Source organism: Panthera leo, chromosome D2, assembly GCF_018350215.1.
Source record: "Panthera leo isolate Ple1 chromosome D2, P.leo_Ple1_pat1.1, whole genome shotgun sequence".
Lineage (NCBI taxonomy): Eukaryota > Metazoa > Chordata > Mammalia > Carnivora > Felidae > Panthera > Panthera leo.
In genome coordinates this window covers 64,125,908-64,148,482 of record NC_056689.1, presented here as the reverse complement: position 1 = coordinate 64,148,482, position 22,575 = coordinate 64,125,908, and the positions used below count along the sequence as shown (strand labels likewise).

Sequence of the window (22,575 nt, the reverse complement as noted above, 5' to 3'; positions counted from 1 at the left end):
ATCCAGCCTTTAATGAACACTAAGTGTAGTCCAGTTTGTGAATGTTTTCTTGTATTATTTCATTTAGATCCCACAGCAACCCTAGGGGAGTAGGTGTTACCCTCCTCATTGCATTTTATAGATAGCACAGTTAAAGCACAGAAAGGCAAAGTAACTTACCTGAGATCCCACAGCTACTTACACATAGAGTCAGGAGTCAGATCCAGGCTGTATGGTATCTGGCCTTTTTATTACTTCTCTCTGGTGGAAAGAGCCAAGTTCTGGGAACGGACCTCATGTAGTTCCTAATGTTCCCTAGAAATACTTCCCTGGAGACACATGGTAACAAAGACCAAGAAGTAGAAAAAACAGGCAAAATTTTCTATGCCCTAGCCAGTCTGGCTTATGGCTGCTGCTATATTCTTACACACTGGTCATATATAAAGCAAAATTTTCCTCCTGGATTTTCTGAGAGTATTATGGCTTGCGATCAATTTGTTGAAGACCATTTGAGCAACCAGAGATCCCAAATCCTTTCTAGGTTTCCTTCTCTTTGTAAAATTCTATCTGTATTGAATGGCTTCTATGTATCTGGTATTGTTTTATCCATTCTAAAGAATATTGGAAATATAGGACATGAATGCAGGACTCAGTTTGTCCTCCATATATGCCCAACTTCTCCAGAGTCTTGGGTATGAATTAGATTAGAAGAATTATTTAATCAAATCCAAAACAGAAACAAACAAAACCCCTGACATATGCCACTGGCACCACACGCAGTCTGTATTATCCCCCTCAAAGTCTCTGAATCCGCTTCTCATTTGAATTTGACACTCCTAAATTCGCTTTAAATACAGTATTAGGCTCTTGCCACCATACCTAGTGCCAATTTTTCACAACAGTAGGGACATTACTGCCAAGCTTCTGATGCTTCTAAAGTAACAAGTCCTCAAGGTACCAAAGGGGCCAAGAAGTCCCCACTACATTCTGATAATTACACTACAGTGTGATTAATGCAGAAATAGGCATGAGACTCTCCAGTGTGGTATACTATTTTGTCATTTGGACACCACGGATTAGGCCTATGTGTCTCCTGGCTTACTCATAATTCCGTCTTCTCCTATAGGCTTGTCTTCTGTCTATCGGATTGGGTAGGGCTAGGGACGGATATCATGCCCCGTTCTTTGCCCCCAGTTATTTACATACAAGCCCCTCCGTGTAGGATCCACCTCCTGTACATATCAAGTAAAGTTTGAATGGCCTGAGGAATCAACTGTGCCACCAAATAGTTATCGTGTGTATTTATTGGTTCTCCAACACATATTTTACTAAGTTCCAAGTTTACAGCATGTACTTTTCATTTACGAGTAGACCTATTTCATTTTGTAGAGATCCGTGTTTTTGGTGAACAAGGGTCTCTGCCATATCAAGTTTCAAATAACAATCTAACCACATGAAATATAAAATGGTAAACATTTTGTATTCATTCAAAACAAACATACAATTTAGTTTACTGCATTATATTGTGATAATATTCTTGGCAGCCCGCCCAGCACACAATAAATGCCGTTAAGGTGTGAATCATGCCATGCTTCGTTGTAGCCCCAACATCTCTTCTCACTGCGCCTAACACATGGATAGAACTCAGTCAGCGTATGTGGATTTGGATAGGCTTCCCCAAGGAGTATAGAGATGAAGCCCAAACTTAAAAGGAAAAGACTCTTAAATTTTCCATCTCATCCAAAACATGTTTAACTCTTCATCTGAAATCTAAATCCCTTCCTTTGTTCTGTACTAATGCTTGTCCTAATTCTAACATAAGAATATCAATGAAGACCTTGCTAACATCAGAGCGAAGAAGAGAACTTCTTATTGACAGAAGATTCTCAAAGGCTAGGTACACTGATGCTGGCTTGTAGCTCCACACACAGTAGTATGTGTCAGAGTAAAAATTGTGCAGACTTGACATGTGCAAGAAATGGAAGGTGTCCTTCAAATAGCATGTGAGGCCATCCTCCACATCTAGGTGACAGAAAGGGCTGTGTAACACAGCTGGTTCAAACTCCCAAAGCTTGGCTCCCCCACCTGTTACTCAGAGAACCACGTAAGTCTGTTAAAGTTGAGGAAAAGCCCCTACTGTCAGGAACTCCGTCACTGCCGTTTTCATGTTCTCTCCCAAAGTACTCTAATGAAGGATCCTTCACCAGAAGCAACAAGCCAAAGGAGACAATATTTCTTCCACTGCAGACTCCCTCATCGTGGCTAATACAAGAACACACAGGGGCACCTGGGTGGCTCAGTCGTGTGAGCGTCCAACTTCAGCTCAGGTCATGATCTTGTGGTCTGTGAGTTCGAGACGCGCATCAGGCTCCTTGCTGGCAGCTCGGAGCCTAGAGCCTGCTTCGGATTCTGTGTCTCCCACTCCCTCTGCCTCTTGCCCGCTCATGCTCTGTCTCTCTCACTCTCAAAAATGAATAAATGTTAAAAACAAATTTTAAAGAACACATATACATATACACTCTGCATTTATGCATCACTGTTTCCTTGGGGACAAAGAATAGTTAATCCAGAGACCAACCAAAAGGGGAGAGAAACTGTCCATAAAGTTATATCTGACTAGCCAAACATTTTCCAACCACACCAGAATTTAAGGGAGCCTATCAAAGGTGTTTTGCCCTGAGATCCAGGTATCCAATGACAGGTGGCATCCCTCTGTCTGGAGACTTGTTTAAGATGGATGTTCTCTGGACCACTAATGAGCACCTAATGAGCCTATAGACTTCTCAGTGCGATAACTCGGCTTCCTGGAGAAATCCAATGCAAGAACCTGAAGGCATAGGATGGATGGCAGAGAGCCTAATCAGTCTTAAGAACTCAACAAAACCCATTTGGAAGGCATTCATTGGAGAAGACTGTAGGCAGAAATGGTGTCTGTCTGTTACAGAAGATAATTAAATCTGTTTTAAACAGCTGTAAGAATAAGGAGATGCAATTCGCTGCATAATTTAAGACTTTTAAATTAAATCTGAGGCAAGGGACTAAAATTAAAACTTTGATCTGTATCTCATTGTCTTAATACTTCAATTTACATACAAAGACTGGAACTTAATAAGGAAAATTCATGATTATAACTTCTTCGGTGAGACCTAACTTCAAAACATGAAGGCTGTGTCCTCATTAAATGGATTTCAATGATCTGTAATTTCACATACATTGAAAGACTTATGGCAGCATAAAAGTAACCACAGTGTAATAACACTTCATAAATATTGCAGGATGCTCCCAGCCGTCGGATGATAGAGAACATGACTCTTGATAAAATTTTCTGTGAGAACCTCATTTGTTGAAGTCGTAAAGGAATTTGACCTACTTTTTCATCTGGGGGAAAATTGGGGCCTTTAGAAGTGGCACAAAGAGTTAGTAGGCAGTGTTCAGTCTAGACAGGTATCAGTGTCTAAGCCAGCCCGGGGCGGACTCAGAAGCCTCGGCTGTTTTCTCCTTTCACACAAAGGAACAGGAGCTGATTTCAATGAGCTGTGGGGACTTAAGAGGCTTTCTCATGTATTATCCCATACTCTATTCAGCTTTATTCTCTTTGACTCTAGCAAGGTAACTGAGCCACTTGATTTCTTCTCCCTTGCTGCTTCAAGTTAAAAAAGAAAGAGGGAAATGAGGCGGGCAATATAGGTTGTCTCTAGCCAGAGGCCTAGCATCTGAAGTTCAGGTTGGCTTGGTTACCAGCTCTTTTTTTTAATGTTTATTTTTGAGTGAGAGAGAGAGAGAGAGAGAGAGAGAGAGAGAGCGTGATTGGGGGAGGGGCAGAGAGAGAGACACACACACACACACAGTCTGAAGCAGGCTCCAGGCTCTGGGCCATCAGCACAGAGCCCGACGCGGGAATCAAACCCGCAAACCATGACCGGAGCCGAAGTCGGATGCTTAACCGACTGAGCCACCCAGGTGCCCCTTTTAGCAGCTCTTTCTAAGGCTCCACTTTTCCTTCCCTCAATACTGGTCCACATACATTGGGGTGTTGCTATTCTTTAGGGTTTCAGGGAATCAGTGTTTGCAAAGCACTTTGCCTTGACAAGCAAAGAGTGACACCTGGCTCATTACCGAGAGTTTCAGTCTCTCAGCCTGTCTGCTTTAGGCCCTACAACACCAGTGCCCCATTTCATTCACACGGCTGGCCACTACCCCTGAAGGAGAACTTCACCCAACCATGCAAGGTTTGCCCAAGTGTGCAGCTTCCTCAGGTTTCTGGCTTTGCACTTTGTCATTTATTATTCCGTGACTTTGTCTTATCAGCTCCTTCCTTAGTGTAATCCACCATTTTTTTTTTAATTTTAATTTTTTCTATTAGTGTTCTTTATTTTTAAGAGTCACGGAGAGACAGAGCACGTGTGGGGGAGGGACAGAGAGAGAGGGAGACAGAATCGGAAGAAGGCTCCAGGCTCTGAGCTCTCAGCACAGACCCCTGTGTGTGGCCCGAACCCACAAACTGTGAGATCATGACCTGAGCCGAAGTCGGACGCTCAACCGGCTGAGCCACCCAGGCGCCCCTAGTGTGATCCACCATTTGTGTCCGTGGACAGTCTCCACCTTGTGACCAGTAGCACTTGAATGAACTATGCATCTTCGCCTAAGAGCTGAGATCATTTTAGCAGCCTGAAGGGGTGTTGGAATATGAGTGGATCTTCACTAATGCCCATAACAAGAATAATACAATTATGAAAAATAGCAGGTCACCTACCCTAAATTTGATGATTTGGCTCATGGTCATTATGCCTATTTTTATAAGTAAAGAAATTGAGGTTCAAACGTAAATTGCATTTCAAAGGGCATATAACCAGAGTCTTCCAACTCCCAAGATGACTCTGTAGGGCACTTCTTCTTCATACAGTACTCCGTAGACCTCTATAAAGTCACTTAGATCTCTCAAGAACCTAATAATTTGGAAAAGTGAGGAAATAAGCATCTGGGGCAAGAAATCATATATCCATTTCAGAGATAAGATCTTATGACTTTGGTTAAGTCTAGCAAGTGATGCTAGATATAAAAGTTTTGAACGCTATTTAGAAATTTTGAAAGCATAACATAAAACAGTATAATGATTCCAGGATTGTGTGTGTGTGTGTCTACACGTTTGCACATGTTCAAGTGCTTCTCATTGGTTACTATAACATTCACCAATCTAACAATGTCATCTCTGGGTGATACAATTATGAGCAATTTGAATTTTCTTTTTCCTCATTTGATGTGTTTCCTACATTTTCTTTATGAATTTTCCATGACTTTCTCTCTTTTTTTTCTTCTTTCTTCTAATTAAGCTAACATATTTCTATAAAGTATTTTCTTAGTTTTTTTCATTTTGAGAGAGAGAGAGAGAGAGAGAGAGAGCGCACATACAAGGGAGGGGCAGAGAGAGGACAGAGAGAATCCCAAGCAGGCTCCGCAGTGTTAGCACAGAGCCTGATACGGGGAACGATCTCATGAACTATGAGATCATGTCCTGAGCTGAAATCAAGAGTCGGATGCTTAAAAGATTGAGCCACCCAGGCGCCCCAAACCTAACATATTTCTATTATATATTTTACTACATAAAAATATGTAGGAAAAATTCATTGCATAAGTTTATTCCTAAAGGAATCTCCCTACTCCTTTTTTTAAGCACCATTTTGCTCTTATTCCATACCTGAATGCTTTAGACTGATTTTTTAAAATTATTTAAAAATATTTACATGATTTTTGTCATTTGGTGGCACCCTAGTTTTCCTACCAAAGCTTGCTGTGGGGATTCCTAAAGCCACCATGTAGTGGTAACAGTGTACTGATGTCCTATATTACCTAAAAAGTGTTTTTAAAACATAATGGGTCACAAGTATGAGCTCTATCTACCACAGTGTCTAGATGCCGTAAGCAGACCTCGGCTTATAGTTATTGATCTGCTTACACAAGCCAAATGTCCTTCCTGCCTTATGGTATTCTGTTCCATTCTAAGCCAGACACCAAGTACAAAAGACATAAAAAGAGAATGTGGAAATTTGCTGTTCGTTTCAAACACATGGTGCTATGGCTCATTTGGAAATGAAGGATTAAACCATTTTGTAATGTTCCAGTTGGAAATTCTTGGTCTGAGCATTAGATCCAGAAGTGTTTGGATACTTAGATAGGCAAATCCCAAGGATTAGAGTCCTCAGTGAAGGGCCCAACCATCTGTATTTCATCCTAGGGAAAGTGAAATATGTATCCAGTCAAATGATTTGGTGGATCCATAGTCTGGTCTTCTGGCATCACTGACCTTGTTGGACCTGAGTTCTCCGGTGAAATGTAAAACCCCATATGCACTGCCCTCCTCCCTTGTGTGAATATTCTCCCTCCGGGTCAGAGTGTACAAGTTTACTGCTGCTACCTTTTCTTGCAAGAGGTGTGGGGGTCTGCATATTTGGGGAGGCACCTGTGCCAGAGAAAACCATCTCTGAGTAGATAAGGGGAGGAGCTGACTCTATAATTATGCAATCATGCCACTATGTAAGTATCTTGAGATTGTGTCCAGAGCTCAGTTTTTAAGCTGAAGAGAAACCCAGAGAGCATGAATTGAACCACATTTTCAGGAAACACTTTCCCAGCAGATCTAGTGAGGCAGTCTCAGCTTTCAGCAATGCTAGCAGCTCTTGAAAAGGATACCAGAGAGAACCAAGACTTGCTTAGGAACAGCAGATAGGGCATTTGCAACTGTCTTTTCTTATAGACTAGTGTTATCCTGTGCTGGAAGGACTCAGTTTACCATTATAAAAGGGCAGGCTCAACACAGTCATGTCAGTTGATTCTTGTTTAGAGTTCTTCTCACTCTGTTGAGCACTCACATCAGCAGGGTGTTCACAAAGAAGTTCTGCAGCTTCCGTGGTATTTTACAGAACCTGGAATATCATACTGAGCTCCTCTTACATTGCTATTTAATGAACAATTTGATCCATGTTGGCATTCCGTTAGAGGGTTTTAGCTACTGGAACTTACAAAAGCTTTCTGGTTTCACATATGAGTGAATCCTTTCTTCAAGAGCACCCACTGGGAATGAGCACAATAAAATAGTTTCAGTTGTGAACCAGTAGTAGGAGTGCTGAACTTGGAGTTAAGAGAGAGTTTGGTTCAAACTAGTCTTGGGACTCAAGGCAAATCTTAACAGTCTTTTGGGGTTGAAGATTAAATGAGATACTATACAGAGAGCAGTTATTATTTCTGCCACAGTGAACTTTCAAGAAATGCTGTCTTTTCTCTTAGCGACTACCAGGAGATGTTCTAGAATAGTCTTACTCGCATATTTTATATAAGAAGTCACCTGCCAGAGCTCACTCTTACTGAATAAGCACAAGGTGTATAGCACTGCTCCCATGAACTTATTTCCACCAGCTGAAGAAACCTCCTGTTTGATAGTCAGGGCTCAGTGTACCATAGTGATCTCTTTTCCTGTTTCTTGTTGAGACTCTGTTAACCTGAGTCTGACTAAACCTACCGGGAGTAGGCTATGCAACGCACAGGTGGGTTACTTTTACTTTGTGCTCCCCACTCTGTTAAATATTTTTAGTCTTAGAAAGGGCTGAAATATCTTATTTTTGTTTCTGTCATTCAATGCTGCCTGATGAGTTTTTGATTGTACTTTGTCGTCCAAAGAGCATTAGAAAGAACAGAAATCTAAGACCAAAGTTGGCTGTACTCCATCATCAATCTATGATCAATCTGTGTCCCCTTCTGGTTGTTTCTCATATACCTAGTCAATACTTAAACATTTACATTAATGGTAGAAATAGAATGGTGTGTTTTGTGATATTTCTTGTGTCGTACCATACTCCACCCCCCGCCTTTGAAATTTGGTGAAATCTTTACTTTCTCTTATTTACTCCCTCCCTCTTTTAATCCTAAGTGCTGGTCTCTGTCTGCACCTCACATCTCTTTGCCCTCCATGGAATCAGTGTTAACAGGCTGCACTGTATTTACCATCACCTTTATGCTCATAAGAACACACACATATAGTACGTATACTGTTATCTGTTGTGTTTCTGTTTGTGACAAAAATGGGTTATACTCAAGTCAATTCTCCGCATCGTACTTTTTGCCACATGAACTTTAAGCTCCCTTTCAAAACTGAATTTTCGTGAAGGCTGAGGCAAGCTGGAGCTTTGCAGGGGCCAGACTCTGACATATGAGCCCAGTTTCTATCTTCAGTGAGTCTATAATGCCTTCAGCAGTGTCTTAGAATCTCATCTTGGGACAAGGCTGTCAGTGTTGAGTTACTATAGCATTTGTTTTCCCATTTTCCTCTCAAGCCATGTTGCAGGAACTGATAGGTTCATACACCTTCCATTCCTCAGGTTAATCTCGGCTCCTTAGTGCCCATTTGATATATTTGTTTTTCTATTACAGAAGTCAGTGATGCCCTTGTAGAATCCCCATATGGATTTCATGTGGCTTTTGTGCTTTTCTTGGGCACATCTTTTGAGCTAATAGTCCTATATCTATATCAGGGCACATGACGAAAGGGCAGCAGGTCTAAAAAACGTTATCTGGTAGCCTAGATATTTGCCAGCCTAGGTTCCATTTCAGGAATGATGATTTGTGGTTTATTGAATTGAAGTAACTCTCAATTATACACACATTTTCCTGACTGCTGAATTATGAGTACCTCTTGTTCCCCATATTGTCTATTCTCTTTATGGCTTCAACGTGACACTGCTTCACCAGAAGGAAGACATAAGAATGTAGTATGGTGTTCACATCAATCCATATTTCCCCTTCTAAACAAAGCTGTTGTCAGGGTGAGGGGGGGTGGGGAGCCAAAGCCAGGGATGGAGTCTAACAGGAAAAGAAAGTGATGCCTTGCCTTTGTTATCATCTTTCTCTCTCACTGGAAACTATTACAAGTACCTTTCAATTAAGGAAGTTCACCAAGGACTGAACTGCGTGGATAAAGTTCAACCACAGATAATCTTAAACCCTTAAGTCTCACTGGCTGTGGGATTTCAGGCATCTTATTTAACCCGTCTGTGCCCCAGTCCTCCTGGTGTAGCAGAGCAAAAGAACATCTTCCCTTGCTATCTCCCTGGACTCCTGACAGCCAACCGAGATAATATATAAGGAAGCACTCCAGTGAACAAACAAATGGACAATAGTCCAAATTTGTTGAATTAAAAGAATGATCTGCAGGCCCTGCATCAGGCACTGAGGGCACAGCCAGTAAGGACACTTCTCAGCACTGAGGAGTTCATACCAACTACTTATGGATTAGCCAGCAACTCGTTTTCCTCCAGAAGTTAACTTATCTTGGCCACAGATAGTGTGGAATTTTTGCACATAATTGTGCACCAGACACTGAACAACAAGTGCGGTTCTTTCATTCCTGGACTTGTTGGTGCACCTTTCACACTTAGACCTCGAAAACATCCTGGGAAGGCTTCGCCACCATGCCAAGATGGAAGGAGAATAGCATCAGCTGGTGCCGTGCTGTATTCATCTGCAGATGGATTAAATGACAAGAAAACCTACTATTCAACCATCCGATCCCACGGGCCTCAACCTTCGGCACAGCCCAACATCCTCTTTGGACCTTCTCGGACCCCAGCAGCACTGAGCATCTTCCCCAGAGGCCCCGAGCCAAGAGGGGAGGGGTCTTGAGTGGTAACTGGGCATCAGCATTTTTTTCTTTTAATTTCTACAAGAGATGCTGATAGCAAAATCTGAGATTCACTGCTTTCAAAACCAATAAATGATGGGAGTTAATTTTGACAGAAAGGTACATGTAATTTCCTGTTGCAACTCATATCTCGATCTCCCATCATCTACCCTGAGCTACCCCCTAATTAGCTTCCCAGAATACCTGGGCCTCCTTCCAATTCACCCTCCATATTGTAACCAGAGTGATCTTTTTGAATTAAAACCATCATCATGCCGTCTTCCACTAAACCTCACTTTAATGGCTTCCCATTGCTCTTAGGAACAAAGTAAAAAGCAGAAACTAGGCCCCAAGTTCCCAAATGTAATTTTTCTCCCCTTCAGTCTGATTTAATAATGTGTCCCTCCTGTGTCTTTAACTTCCTTTGATTATACCACCCCCCTTCTGCTGCAGGGCGTTTGCACATCTGGTTCCCTCTGTCACCCTTGCCTGGACTCCTCACCTCCATGTCAGTCACTGGTGTCCTTTGCTTTAGCTCTCCACCTCTCCCGACTGTACAACTTGCAACACGATGTCATTCCCTGTAATAACTTTTTACTTATGTTTGATTATTTAATCTGTCTCACTGAAACAATAGGCCACATCTGTTCTGCTTGGTTTGTTGTAACTTACTTACCATCATTTTCCCATTTCATGCCTGACACAAGATAGACATTCAGTAAGCATCCGCCAATTGGTTGGTTGGTTGTTTGGTTGGTTAGTTGGTTTGTTGGTTGGTTGGTTGGTTCATTGGTTGGTTGAATGAATGACCAGAAAGCCAGTCAAAGTAGGGGAGTATGCCTAATCAAATGGTGATCAAGGACTTAGGCTCTCTTGCCCTTGCCCTGTTTCTCATTCTCTGAAACGACTTGGCAGCTCTGTCTCAGATGGTAATTTCAGCCCAAGGAAGTCAGAGGCTGATGACTGATGAGCCCCAAAGAGAAGCAGGTACAGCTGTGTTAGGCTTGGGAAGCACCTGAGAGCCTCTGAGGGCAAAAGTGTGGCATCTGGTTTGATACGTTTGAGTGGGCAAAGCTGCAACAGCAGGAATAAAATCTGCTACCTTGGCCCCTCAGAGTTCTTGCTTCCCGGTGGAGAGTACCAACCCCGGGGGCCTGCACTCGTGTCAGAGGGCGGGAGGGAGAGAGAGAGAGAAAGATCTTCCTAATACCTGACCTAATACCCTAAAAGCATGATTCCCCTGTGAAGTCAGCCCTGCTGATACATTAGACCCAACACCGTGGCTCTCTTCTTTCGTCTATTAAATGCATGGGGAGCATTGTCGTGACTGGATAATTAAGAATGCTGTCAGGCCAGAAGGCTAACATGACAGACAGTAGTCATCCAGACAGAACTTGGGAAGAGTTTTAAGTGCTGAAAGAGGTTTAAATCCAGGCCCACAAAAGCAGAGCAGTGAATACCAGACAGGAAGGGCAAGGCAGGTGGACTCCAGCAGGGGCAGCCAAGGTTGTACTTTTCCCAGTTGCGTGGGGGCTAAGGTAGAATCAGCTGAGCTGTGAATCTCCCCTCTGTGTTCTTGCAAATGGTGACTGTTACCTGATGTCCATTCTGTCTCCACAAAGAACCAACCCTTCAGCTCACTTTCTTTTTTTTTTTTTTAACATTTTTTAAATGTTTATTTGAGAGAGAGAGAGAGAGAGAGAGAGCTTGTGAGTGGGGGAGGGGCAGGGAGGGAGGGAGGGAAAGAAAAACCTAAGCAGGCTCCATGCTCCCACATGGGGGGCCGATCTCCTGATCGCAAGATCATGACCTAAGCTGATGTCAAGAGTTGGACACTTGGGGCGCCTGACTGGCTCAGTGGGTTAAGTGTCCGACTTCAGCTCAGGTCATGATCTCGCAGCTCTGGAGTTCAGGCCCCATATTGGGCTCTGTGCTGACAGCTCAGAGCCTGAACCCTGCTTCAGATTCTGTGTCTCCCTCTCTCTCTGGCCCTCCCCTGCTCACACTCTGTCTCACTCTCTCTCTCAAAAATAAATAAACATTAAAAAACAAAAAAAAAAGTCTGATGCTTAATTGGCCACCCAGGTGCTCCTAAACTTCTCTTTCTTTCTCAGTCTCTGTTTCAAACTCACTCCCTCCCTCCCTCCCTGGCTCCCTCCTTCCCTCCCTCCCTCTCACCCCTTCCCCTCTCTCTCCCCCTCACTCACTGTCCCTCTCAGTCTCTCCTTTTCTCCCTTCCTGCCCCTCCCTCCTACTCAAGTGCCTGCGCACTAGTTTGCTTGAGCTCTCCTGCTAGCTCCCTCTCGCCCTCTCAGAAATTATATTTCCTGTCTTGTTCCTCGGTTAACCCAGTTAACCCTAGCTATTCCTGATCATTCCCGGGACACTTGTCCCAAATGATGTGAGATCTTAAGGTGGTTTCTTCTTCTGTGCCCATACCTATGGTTGTCTGGCAGCAACTCTGTTGAAAATCCAGAAAACATGAGAGAAATGAGCAGAAACAGCATGAGAAATTGATCAGTCTGATTTGTGCAAATGAAGGACAAGTCAGCAAGAATGGTTGACGTTTATATTTATTAGTGAAGGGAATTCAGGTAACTGCACCATGTCTGGGCTTGTGGCTCATCTGTCTCGTAGTTCTGAATGGGGTTTCTTTCTCCCACCCTAGGGGAGAGTTCTTGCCCATGCCCTACTGAGAGTTAGCTAGTGTGCCCCCCACACAGTGCTTGGCTGGGCATAGAACAGAACAGTAGGTCATGGAGATTCATAGGATTTGAACGGCTTTTCCTTTCCTTGTGAATTAGCCTTTTAAATGTCAGCATTTTAAACTTGGCCTTTTCAAAAAAATATGATACCAGATGAACCTTACTTAATCGAAAAAAAATTTTTTTATTTAAAAGGTGTTTGTTTGCTTGCTTTTAGGTTTTTTTTCTCCCAGTTAAAATGGGAAAAGCTAAGAAAACAAACAGAAAACTTGAAACTTGGTAAAAGATGGGCTGCATGGGAAGGAAGCTGTTTTTTGTGGTTAAGGTCTAAGCAACTTTGTTCCTAAATAATCTCTGCTGTTATTCCAAAAGGCAATTTTCTTACAGGTCCTGGATTTCATAAAGCAGACCTGATCCTCCCTCTCCTGGCCTACTGGTGGGAATATTAGAATGGTAGGATTCCAATCCAGCTGTAAAAAGGGTTATGGCAGGTCCTTCACAGCTGTGTTGTTTTGACAGTAATTTATTTTGAAGCAGAGTTTTACAGATGACTAACTCACATGTCTTAGAACAACCTTTCAAGTTAAGAAAGTAAGGTATTCTTATGCCCATTTCATAGATGAGGTAATGGAGACCCAAGGAGGCTGAATGCATAAAGTCATGCAGCCTGTTACTGGCACACTGGGATCCAAGCACAGGGAGCCATCAGTGCTCTACCCGCCTGTAATGAATGAGCTGCAAATCCAGGGAGATGGGCTCAAATCCAGGTCTGCTGCTAATTAGCCATGTTAACCTTGAACAGATAATTAAAACGTTCAGCTTCCCCACCTGTAAAATGGACAAATATTGGCCTGTTTTTTTCTCTCCCAACTAAGATTCTGTGAAGAATAAAATGTTATCATTCTGATAGCACAAAATGCTGAAGTATGAAAGCATTAACCTTTATTATCTTAATAACAGGGCTGAGTCCAATGTCATATCAGGTGTGAGGCAAGATGTCTTTTATGCTTCTCCTTATATGGTTAGGGAACCAGAAATAAGGGGCCCAGGTGTTCCGAACACATGGGAGAGGTCTGTGACCATGTGGGGTAGGCTGAATTTTTAAAGCTGCGTGCGTATACCTTTTATTCACGTGGATGCTAAGAGCATAAACAAATCCCTCTGAGAAATTGAATATCAAATTAGAGCTGATTAACGAACACTGAATTTTTCCAAACCTTGAAACTTTCGGTCATCAGTGCCCTTCAGATTTGGAGACCGTCCATCTTGGTCGGTAGCTCCTGTCTGCTAGGGAATGTCACAGGGATTCTGTCAAACACAGACAGATGCTCCCAGCTGTAGGAGGGAGCCAGAGTATGCCATTTTCCCGGAGCCAGGAACCAGGAGAAGCCCCTAGAGCGGAGGCAGCAAGCACCAACTCCCCTTTCCTGATGTTGGGCTGTTTTTCAGGGTGACGTCCAGAGGACACTCATCCAAGTGGACTTTGGTGATGGCGTGGCAGTGTCTTACGTCAACCTCAGCTCCATGGAAGATGGCATCAAACATGTCTATCACAACGTGGGCATTTTCCGAGTGACGGTGCAGGTGGACAACGGTCTGGGGTCGGACAGCGCCGTCCTGTACTTACATGTAACTTGTATGTTATTACTGTTGTTGGTTTATGACATATTTTAAATGCTGTGTCCTTTTAACATATAACCCCAAATGTCGTATCTAGAAGCAGCTCACAAGTTATCTTTGAGTAGAAGGGGAGAGGAGAATAAGAGAGCCAAATGGGGAGAAAATAAAAACAGGGGACAGAGTTTGAAGAATCCTAGAATTTGCGTTGCCCGAAATTGGTCTCATGGTACTTCCTGTGCGTCTTCCAGATGCTTCTGAGATCAAACACCTGTGTCTACGGCTGGGCCTAAGCAATTTGCTGAGCTATGTGACTGAATATGGATTTGTCTTTTTTTTTTTTTTTTTTTTTTAAGCGAGAAACGTTTGAAAACAACTCCCATGTATGGCTCAGTCTACTGCATTGAGAATTAGCACTAGTGATGGAATTTCTCCCCATCTCATTATTCTTCTCTTCCCATGATACACCTCACTGTTGATAACTCTTTTAGACTCGTGCTCCTGTTTTGAAAGTGTGTTTCCTGGGCTTTTATCCGTGATGATTCGGTGCTAGAGAGAAGTTGGTGTCAAGAGAGGGAAAGAGTGTAAACAGTGTTGTGGAAGCTGCATTAAGAAGCAGTTCCAAGAGGTGTCGAAGCGCTTGCCCCACGGAGGAATCTAAAGATGTGTTAAGTCTGACGACACCATGACTGCTGCTAAGCTGCGTGTAGTACAAACGTGAGCCGTGAAGGCCCCTTGTGGCAGGCGTGGGGGCATCCCCAAACAGGCTTAGGACATCTTTAGATTGCTACAGAATGCTTTGCTTTAGAATGAAAGTAGCTATGTGAAGCCCCAGTGGCCTGATGGAGAAGGCACTGGCCTCCTAAAATGAAAGCTCCTTTTATGGACAGCCTGGTCCAAACTAATTCCAAATTCTAAGTGAAGAATATTAAGGCCAGGCAGTATCCCATGCCTCCCACCTGCCCCTTGCCCATGAAACTAAACTGAGTATAGGACATACCAACTCGAATCTTTTTTTCTTAAGCTTCTTTGGTCTAGTGGGAGGACAAGAGTATCCAGGGATTCCCCAAGTGATTGTTAATTACTGAGGATTTCAGCAGTACCAATAATTCTTGATCTTTCTCTCCTGTACACTCATGACAAAAAGGCTTTGAAGAAACGCATCCTCCCTCCTTTGGGTTGAAGCAAAGTTGTACAAGATTCCCAGTGTGCCCACTCCTCCTGCCTCTTTTCAGCTGAAGTTTATGAAGCAATTACTATGTGACCACTTTTGGGCTAAGCAAGCTCTTTGCATGTATGATCTCACGTCTCAAAATGACCTGAGGAAGTAGGCACTATTAGAAACCCTACTTACAAAGAGCTGTGGGTGTCAGGGAATTTGAATAATGCATTTGTAGACCTACTATCTGGCAAAGCCAGGCTGCAGACTCAGGTCTGCCAGACTCTGGAGTGCCAGCTCTTGATCACTGAGGTCAGTCTTGTCAGTGATGCAGCTTGTCTCCACCAACCCTTATCCCCTCCTCTCCTTCACAGATTGTCCCGAAGGAACATGAACTCCTTGCTGTACCACTACATAGGTTCAAGGTGCCTTCCATAGGCTCCCTTCCTGCTGACTCCATGACTGTCCCACCCCAGGCTGTCCTGTATGGACTTTCTGGAGTTGCCTCTTGCTAAGAAGTAATCTTTCTTACTAAGGAATAATCAGAAAATCTCTCAGAAGTACCTCACCAACATTGGTTATTAGTAGCAAAACTAACTTGCCACACAAATGCTGGTACATTTGCTGAGAATGGCCACCTACCTAGCAACCTGTCGTTTTTCCATGGCTTATTCTGTAAGGGGGATTTTATCCTTACAGCCATTCAGGCTCTCCTGAAGAATTACAGTGATTTTATTCCATATCTCACCTGTGTATGAAACATCTACCACATGCTAACCATGTGTAAATACCGAGTTCAAGTTCAGCATTAGCTTTGTGTCGCAGTTTCTCAGGCTCTCCCATAGATCATCCACACCTTGGTGTCTTGGTCACCCTGTGGATTCTTCCTCACCCCTTAAACGTGATCAGATCCTCTGAGAGCTAGCTCCCTAACCTGGTTTTCTCCCAACCTTACTCAACCCTGGGAAGGAAAACAGCACAGAGATTAAAGGTTGCTGAAGCCATGGCTTCTAGAAGAAATGTACTGCTTTTTTCAGTGGCTTTTTTTTTTTCTCATTAGCCTAGTTGAGTGAGTGGCTCAGTACTTTGACTTTCACCTTAATGGCAGATGGTTAGTAATGGAAAATTTTGTGTTCTTCCTTTTTTTTTAATTTTTTGTTTTTTACCTTTATTTATTTTTGATAGAGAGAGACAGAGCACAAGTTGGGGCAGGACAGAGAGAGAAGGAGACACAGAATGAAGCAGGCTCCAGGCTCTGAGCTGTCAGCACAGAGCCCCATGCAGGGCTCGAATTCACAAATCACAAGACCATGACCTGAGCTGAAGTCAGATGCTTAACTGACTGAGCCACCCAGGCACCCCTGGAAAGTTTTGTGTTCTGATTGCAATTTTGTTAGGCTTATCTTGGGTTAAGTGGTTGGATAAGCATACTTCATGTAATGGAACCCTTTCTAAGCCTGGCCTTGGGGATAAGAATGAACTCTTTTTTCCTAACTGCATCAAAGCAGGATTTTTTTCTAAACTTTCTTTAACTCACATACATCTAAAACCCCCGTCATAAGCAGTTTCGGCAGGTCTGACATATTTGCTCACGTCCCCACTTCTCTCCTAAAGTTCATGTCACCGTGCAAAGGCACATGCCCTCCTTTGCTTCTCCTGACACTTGTACCATGACAGGCAACATCGGCCCTTTCTTGAAGATGGAGCAAACGAAGATGGGAGAAGTGCTTTGACACCATTGTATACTAAGACGAAGTCAGAACAAGACCGTAATTGATTAACATTCCCCCAAATCTCAAACCTGAAGGGTCTCTTGGCCATTTTGGGCCACAGTACCAGGGTATGGGGGCAGGGCTGGGGGTGGTCTTTGTAGAAAAAAACGAAACCCAAACACTGGACTGAGTTGGGAGTTGGCCCAAACTCCTGGCCAAGTCACTCCATTTCTCTGAGCCTAGATTTTCTGCTGTCATGTGAGGAAGGCACATCTTGTTTCTCAAAGGTTCTTTCAAGCAAAATATGCTGTGACCTGTCAACTAGCAAAGCTTGATTTCCCATCATCACAAAGTAGCACGTGCGTTTCTACTTAGTGGGTTCTGAGCAGCAACCGTTAGGTCAGTTCGCCAAGCCTACCCTCCGCTTCTCTCACTAACACCCACCCCTTTGCCCAGAATTCTCCCCCATTTCCTGTCTTGAAGAAAGATTCTCTCTACCCTCCAAGTCGGAAAGGTGATTTGAGTCCAAATCAGAGAGTTTTGGTTTTGTTCTTGTTTTAGTTTTTAATACGGGTTTGCAGAAGTCATCAGAAACAAGTGGAGAGGATGTGCCTGCTGTAAAGTTTCCAGGAGTGGGTGAGCCATTCCCACTGGGAGGTTGGGTAATCTGTGGTAGCCTGACAGAAAGTTCTTGGGGATAGTATTTACTGTGCTCTGCTAGTTTGCAAACTAACGGGACATGTGGTGGTGCAGCCAGTGTTGGCCTCAGCTGGTGGGAGCGGGTAGAATTTAGAGGACATGCACATTTCTGGTCAGAAAGCTGCCCCATCTCAGCCGGACTTGCAAGAAAAAAGCCACCGAATACTGTGCAGATTAGCAGAATGAAAGGTTAAAAATAAGTAGTTGAGCTAGATTTTGTAGTCCTTTCTAGATCTCTCTGCAATTACCTCCTAACATAGGTACCATTTACAGATGCCTTTCTGCTCTTACCTTAGGGTGAAGTGATCAGCTTGTTGAAAACCTATGTAGTTTTGCAACTTTTCACATGATTGTTATCTTGGCCAGCAAATGTTAGACTTGAGTTTTGTAAAGCGTGGTTGAATGAGTCACCCACCCCAGAACTGCATGATAATAATGCAGTGTTCATTCCAGACCTGCTGTATTGGAATTTCTAGAAACGTGCCCATAATCTGCCTTGAACAGATTAGTATAATCCGTATGCACATTGCAGTTTAAGGGACTCTGTTTTAGGATTTCATCTTTATACTTTGAACTACTTTAGTTTCTCCTAGAGCATTTTTTACATTTCAGACAAACATCAATGTAATGCATACACAATATTCAATTCTACAGTCAGAGGTCTCCAGGACAAATGGTAGAGTCAGTCCCAAACGATCATTGTGTGTGTGATTGCACGTGTACACACACACACACACGCGCGCGCGCTTGCACGATGTCCAGCTTCACAGGCGTCAGCTGCTTCCTGCAGCACATTAGGACTAAACAAGAAAAGAGAAGGGAAACCCGAGTCACGCAAGTAATTTCCCATTTCCCTCAACCACCTTGCAGCAAAGATTCATATGGAGTGATGCAGCGCCACCTGCCGCCCTTCTTTGGCACCACAGGCACGTTTGTCATGGAGCTGCCTCTGCCAGCTTGTTCAGCTCTGGATTGAGCGCAGCCAGCCAGCTGGGGGCCTCCAGGGACTGGAGTTTCGCTTCCACGGCTCCCCTAGCTCAGACTGCACCCTCTGTACATAGAAGAGATGCTTAAAAGCTAGGTTTGGGGCAGCAGAAACTAGGTATGTCAAATGCACAAAAAGTAAATGAATACAAGAGGACAAGGTGGGAATATGAAAGGTAAATTGCACACATTTGAATGAACCCATGCAAACATATGCGTACTTCATGGCCTACAAGCCAACATGCTATGCGTCCTGGATCCTAGGTCTCCTTGGCTTCCACTCTTTCCCTCCATTTCTCCCCTGCAGCCAGTTGGACTTTCTTGCTAGTCCCTAAACATGGCGAGCAAACTTCCTCCTCAAGATTTTTGCACTTGCTCAACCCTCACCCCGATGCATCACAAATAGTGCACGCCTTCACTTTATTCAGGTCACTGCTCCAGTGTCATTTCTTCTGAGACACAAAACTAGCACTCTATCACGTACCCCTGCTTTGTGTGTTCAGTGCCTGCCTCCCTCAATAATACATAAGCCCCAGCAAGTACCAGGTGTCCCCAGCACCTAGAATAATGTCTGACATATGGCAGCACTCTAAAACTATTGAATGAATTAGTGACCATTTTTCACTAAGAAGATTCAACTGTTGCCATTAAGAGGACACAGGCACCATCCTCACTTTGATATTCTGACTTTAAAAATATATTAATGGGGCACCTGGGTGGCTCAGTCGGTTGAGTGGCCGACTTCGGCTCAGGTCATGATCTCGCGGTCAGTGAGTTCAAGCCCCGCGTTGGGCTCTGTGCTGACAGCTCAGAGCCTGGAGCCTGTGTCGGATTCTGTGTCTCCCTCTGTCTCTGACCCTCCCCCATTCATGCTCTGTCTCTCTCTGTCTCAAAAATAAATAAACATTAAAAAAAATAAAAATATATTAAGTACTCATATGTGACAGAGACAAAGACAATGAACCCCGTTAGAATGGAACTGGCATGTCTAACAAAGCTCATCTAGTCCTTGTCCTCTAGCTGAGTCATTTAACTCAGATCAGGGGAGTCAGGAAGAGCATTCCAGAAGAGTGGTTCCTGGAACCGAGACTTGAAGACTGGCAGGTGCCTTGAGAGGGGTGTCTAAGCCAAGGCCTCAGGGCAGAACAGGGCCTAGCCTGCTGGAGCAAAACAGCAAGAGCTGTGTAAGAAATGAGAACATGTATAAAGTGCATTTGCCAGTGCCTGGAATGTATTTAAGTAATCAGTGGATGCTGACTCTTAATAGCTAATTTGTTAAAAAGGGAAAGGTCTTTTGAGCATTTGTCAGCTGGCTAGAGCACGAGCTCTAAAATCAAACTTCTTTGGTTCACACCCCAGAGTGGATGTTTCCTAGCTGCGTGACCTTGGGAAAGTCACTTTCCTCTGTTGGTTCATCTCTAAGCAGACCTGATAGTATCGCCTACTCCATAAGGCTGTGGAGAGGAGCAAATGAGACTCAAAAGGGTCATTAGCAGAATACGTAGCACATGGTTATCACTCAGTGAATGCTGCCCTTTTATTATTGTATTGAACCGTTCTGACTTATGAACGACTACTTCTTATCATATGGCTTATAAACCAGGAAATCAATTCTTGCCTGTATTCTGGTCACCGAGACTCTAATTCTATAAAGAGAGAGAAGCATAGACAAAAGCAGAAACAAGAAATTGCATTGTCTGTTTATTTACCCAGCAAAACACTCGATTATCTGCTACATCTCAGGAACTATGCTAGCCTTTATGTATAAAGGTAAATATGAAAGACTCTTACCTTCCAAAAGTTTGCAGCCTGTGTTCTCTGTCTCACAAATGTTAGATCAATAGGTCTTAACTACCATCATCATTATAATTAGGGAGTGCGAAATTTAGTTTTGAACAAGTGAGTAAGCAAGATCAACTTGGGTTTCTAGAAAAATCACTCTCAACAGTTTGTAGGGTGAGAGGTACGTAGTCATTGCCATACATTGTATGAACATATAAATTGTATACATGCAAGAATGAACTCATACAACCCACATATGCATAGTTCAGAGCCCACGGACTGACATGCTGTATGTACAAATACCTCTTAGGTCTCAATGGCTTCCACTCTTTCCCTCCACCTCTCACTGCAGCCACTTGAACTTTCTTGCTATTCCACAAACATGGAGATCCAGTTCTTCCTCAGGATCTTTACACTTGCTCTACCTTCACCCTGGAGCATATGTTTTGTTCTGGGCACCGTGGCACTCGGTGCAGCTTGTCTATTACTGAGGCAGGCAGGCAGTGAACACACAGAGCGGGAGGGTGGATTAGCATGGGAGCAGGTTGGAAGCCAGAAGATCTGTACGGAGCGTGACAGTCCAGGTGTATGAGCCAGGGAAGGACTGGGGATGGTGAGAGGAACTCTAACTGAAAGGTATTTATGAAACCCGATCCATGGTTTCTAACATAGAATGAGTGGCAAGGAATAAGGAATCTACATTGACTTTATGCTTCTGGGTTGGTGCCCTGGATATACATTGGTTTGGTTGGGTTTTTTTTTTTTTTTCATTAAGATATGGAGATTACAGAAGGGGTGGGGGTCGTGTAGGAAATGATGAATTTCTTAGGAACATTTGGCTCCTAATGGAGTCCAGAGTCAAGTCGGTGATTTTTGAGTTCTAAGCATGAACTTTATTAGTTGAAGGTCAGGATGTGGATGATATTGTCCATCTAGCGGGCCTCCGTAGTTAGAATCGTCCCCCCCTTTTTTTTCTTCAGTTGAGCACATCCTGAGAACCTGAGAACCACAGGGCTGTCTCTACCTGGTCATGCACGCTTTGTCCTAGACAAGCTGACCTTAACACCAAACAGGTGGTGTTACATATGCTCGGGCAGCGACACACACACACACACACACACACACACACACACACACACACACACATACACACACGTGTCTACACATACACAGATCTTTAAAATCCAACAAAGAGTAAAGAATCATCACATCTAAAATGGTTTGGGGATTTGTGAAGTCACCACCACCAGCTCCCCCTGCCACCCACCTGGACTCCATGAGGTTTCCTTCATCCTTGTTTACCGCCACAGATATGACCTCTTGGAAAGACTTTGCATCTTCCTGTGAAGTCTCGTATCATGGCTCTTCTTTTAAGGACTTCATACATTACTTGTAAATTTCTAAAGTTTTACACATACATAACTCAGGTTTTAGGCCTGGAAGAAAGACCAGTAAGTGGAAAATATTGAGATACAATGGGTCACGATATATATTTTTCTCCAAAGCAGGGGCAACCCCTGGCACTTTCCTCAGGGAATAGGACTGTCACGTTTTGGAGACTTCCAGAACTAATACGTATTCTCTTCAGAGCAGGGAAAGGTGAAGCAAAGAAAGTTCTTCCTTCTCCATGACTCGTCTTTTCTCTTGTGCCTCAGGTCCCCTGGAGCATGTACACCTGTCTCTTCCCTTTGTCACCACGAAGAACAAAGAGGTCAACGCAACTGCAGTGCTGTGGCCCAGCCAAGTGGGCACCCTCACTTACGTGTGGTGGTATGGAAACAACACAGAGGTGGGTCAGCCTTCCACGCAGCATCTAGTGGCACCTCAGCTCACACTGGCTGAAGGGAAAAGAGGAAATGAAATGGCTTCTGTAACTCAAGGGTCTAGGGTAGTCCTCGTTTCGGGGAGAGCAGGCTCTTAGTACACCAGTCATCTCAACGGTTTGTTGCCTTTGTCTCTCTGTCTCTCACCGCACCACCCCTACCCCTTATCTTCCTCCACATTGGCCTTCTTCTCCAGTGAGATTTGCCTTTGCAAAGACCCTTTGCAGCAACCTGAGCTATTTAACTGTCACCACCTAGCAGGGAAAATGAACTGTCTTTCATAGAAGTTCTTACAGATGTCCCAGAATGGAGTATTATTGACCAAGCCTTCCCAGTGGTGGGGGTGGAAAAAGAGGTGTTGAAATCAGTTTCCTTGGAACCACATGGTCCAAGAGAGGGGAGAAAACGGTCCACAAAAATAAAAAAAAAAAGCCAGTGGATAACAGAG

At 43.7% G+C, this 22,575-nt stretch overlaps 1 protein-coding gene across 6 annotated transcripts in view; it reads left to right on the top strand.

Annotated features, from left to right (window-relative positions):
- SORCS1 (sortilin related VPS10 domain containing receptor 1) overlaps window positions 1-22,575 on the top strand; it is a 508,818-nt gene that overhangs the window by 442,083 nt on the left and 44,160 nt on the right. For all 6 annotated transcript variants that reach the window (XM_042908548.1, XM_042908547.1, XM_042908549.1 and 3 more), the window contains exons 19-20: window positions 13,801-13,987; window positions 21,960-22,093. In XM_042908548.1, coding sequence (XP_042764482.1) covers window positions 13,801-13,987; window positions 21,960-22,093 — 321 coding nt within the window. The remainder of the gene's footprint in view (window positions 1-13,800; window positions 13,988-21,959; window positions 22,094-22,575) is intronic.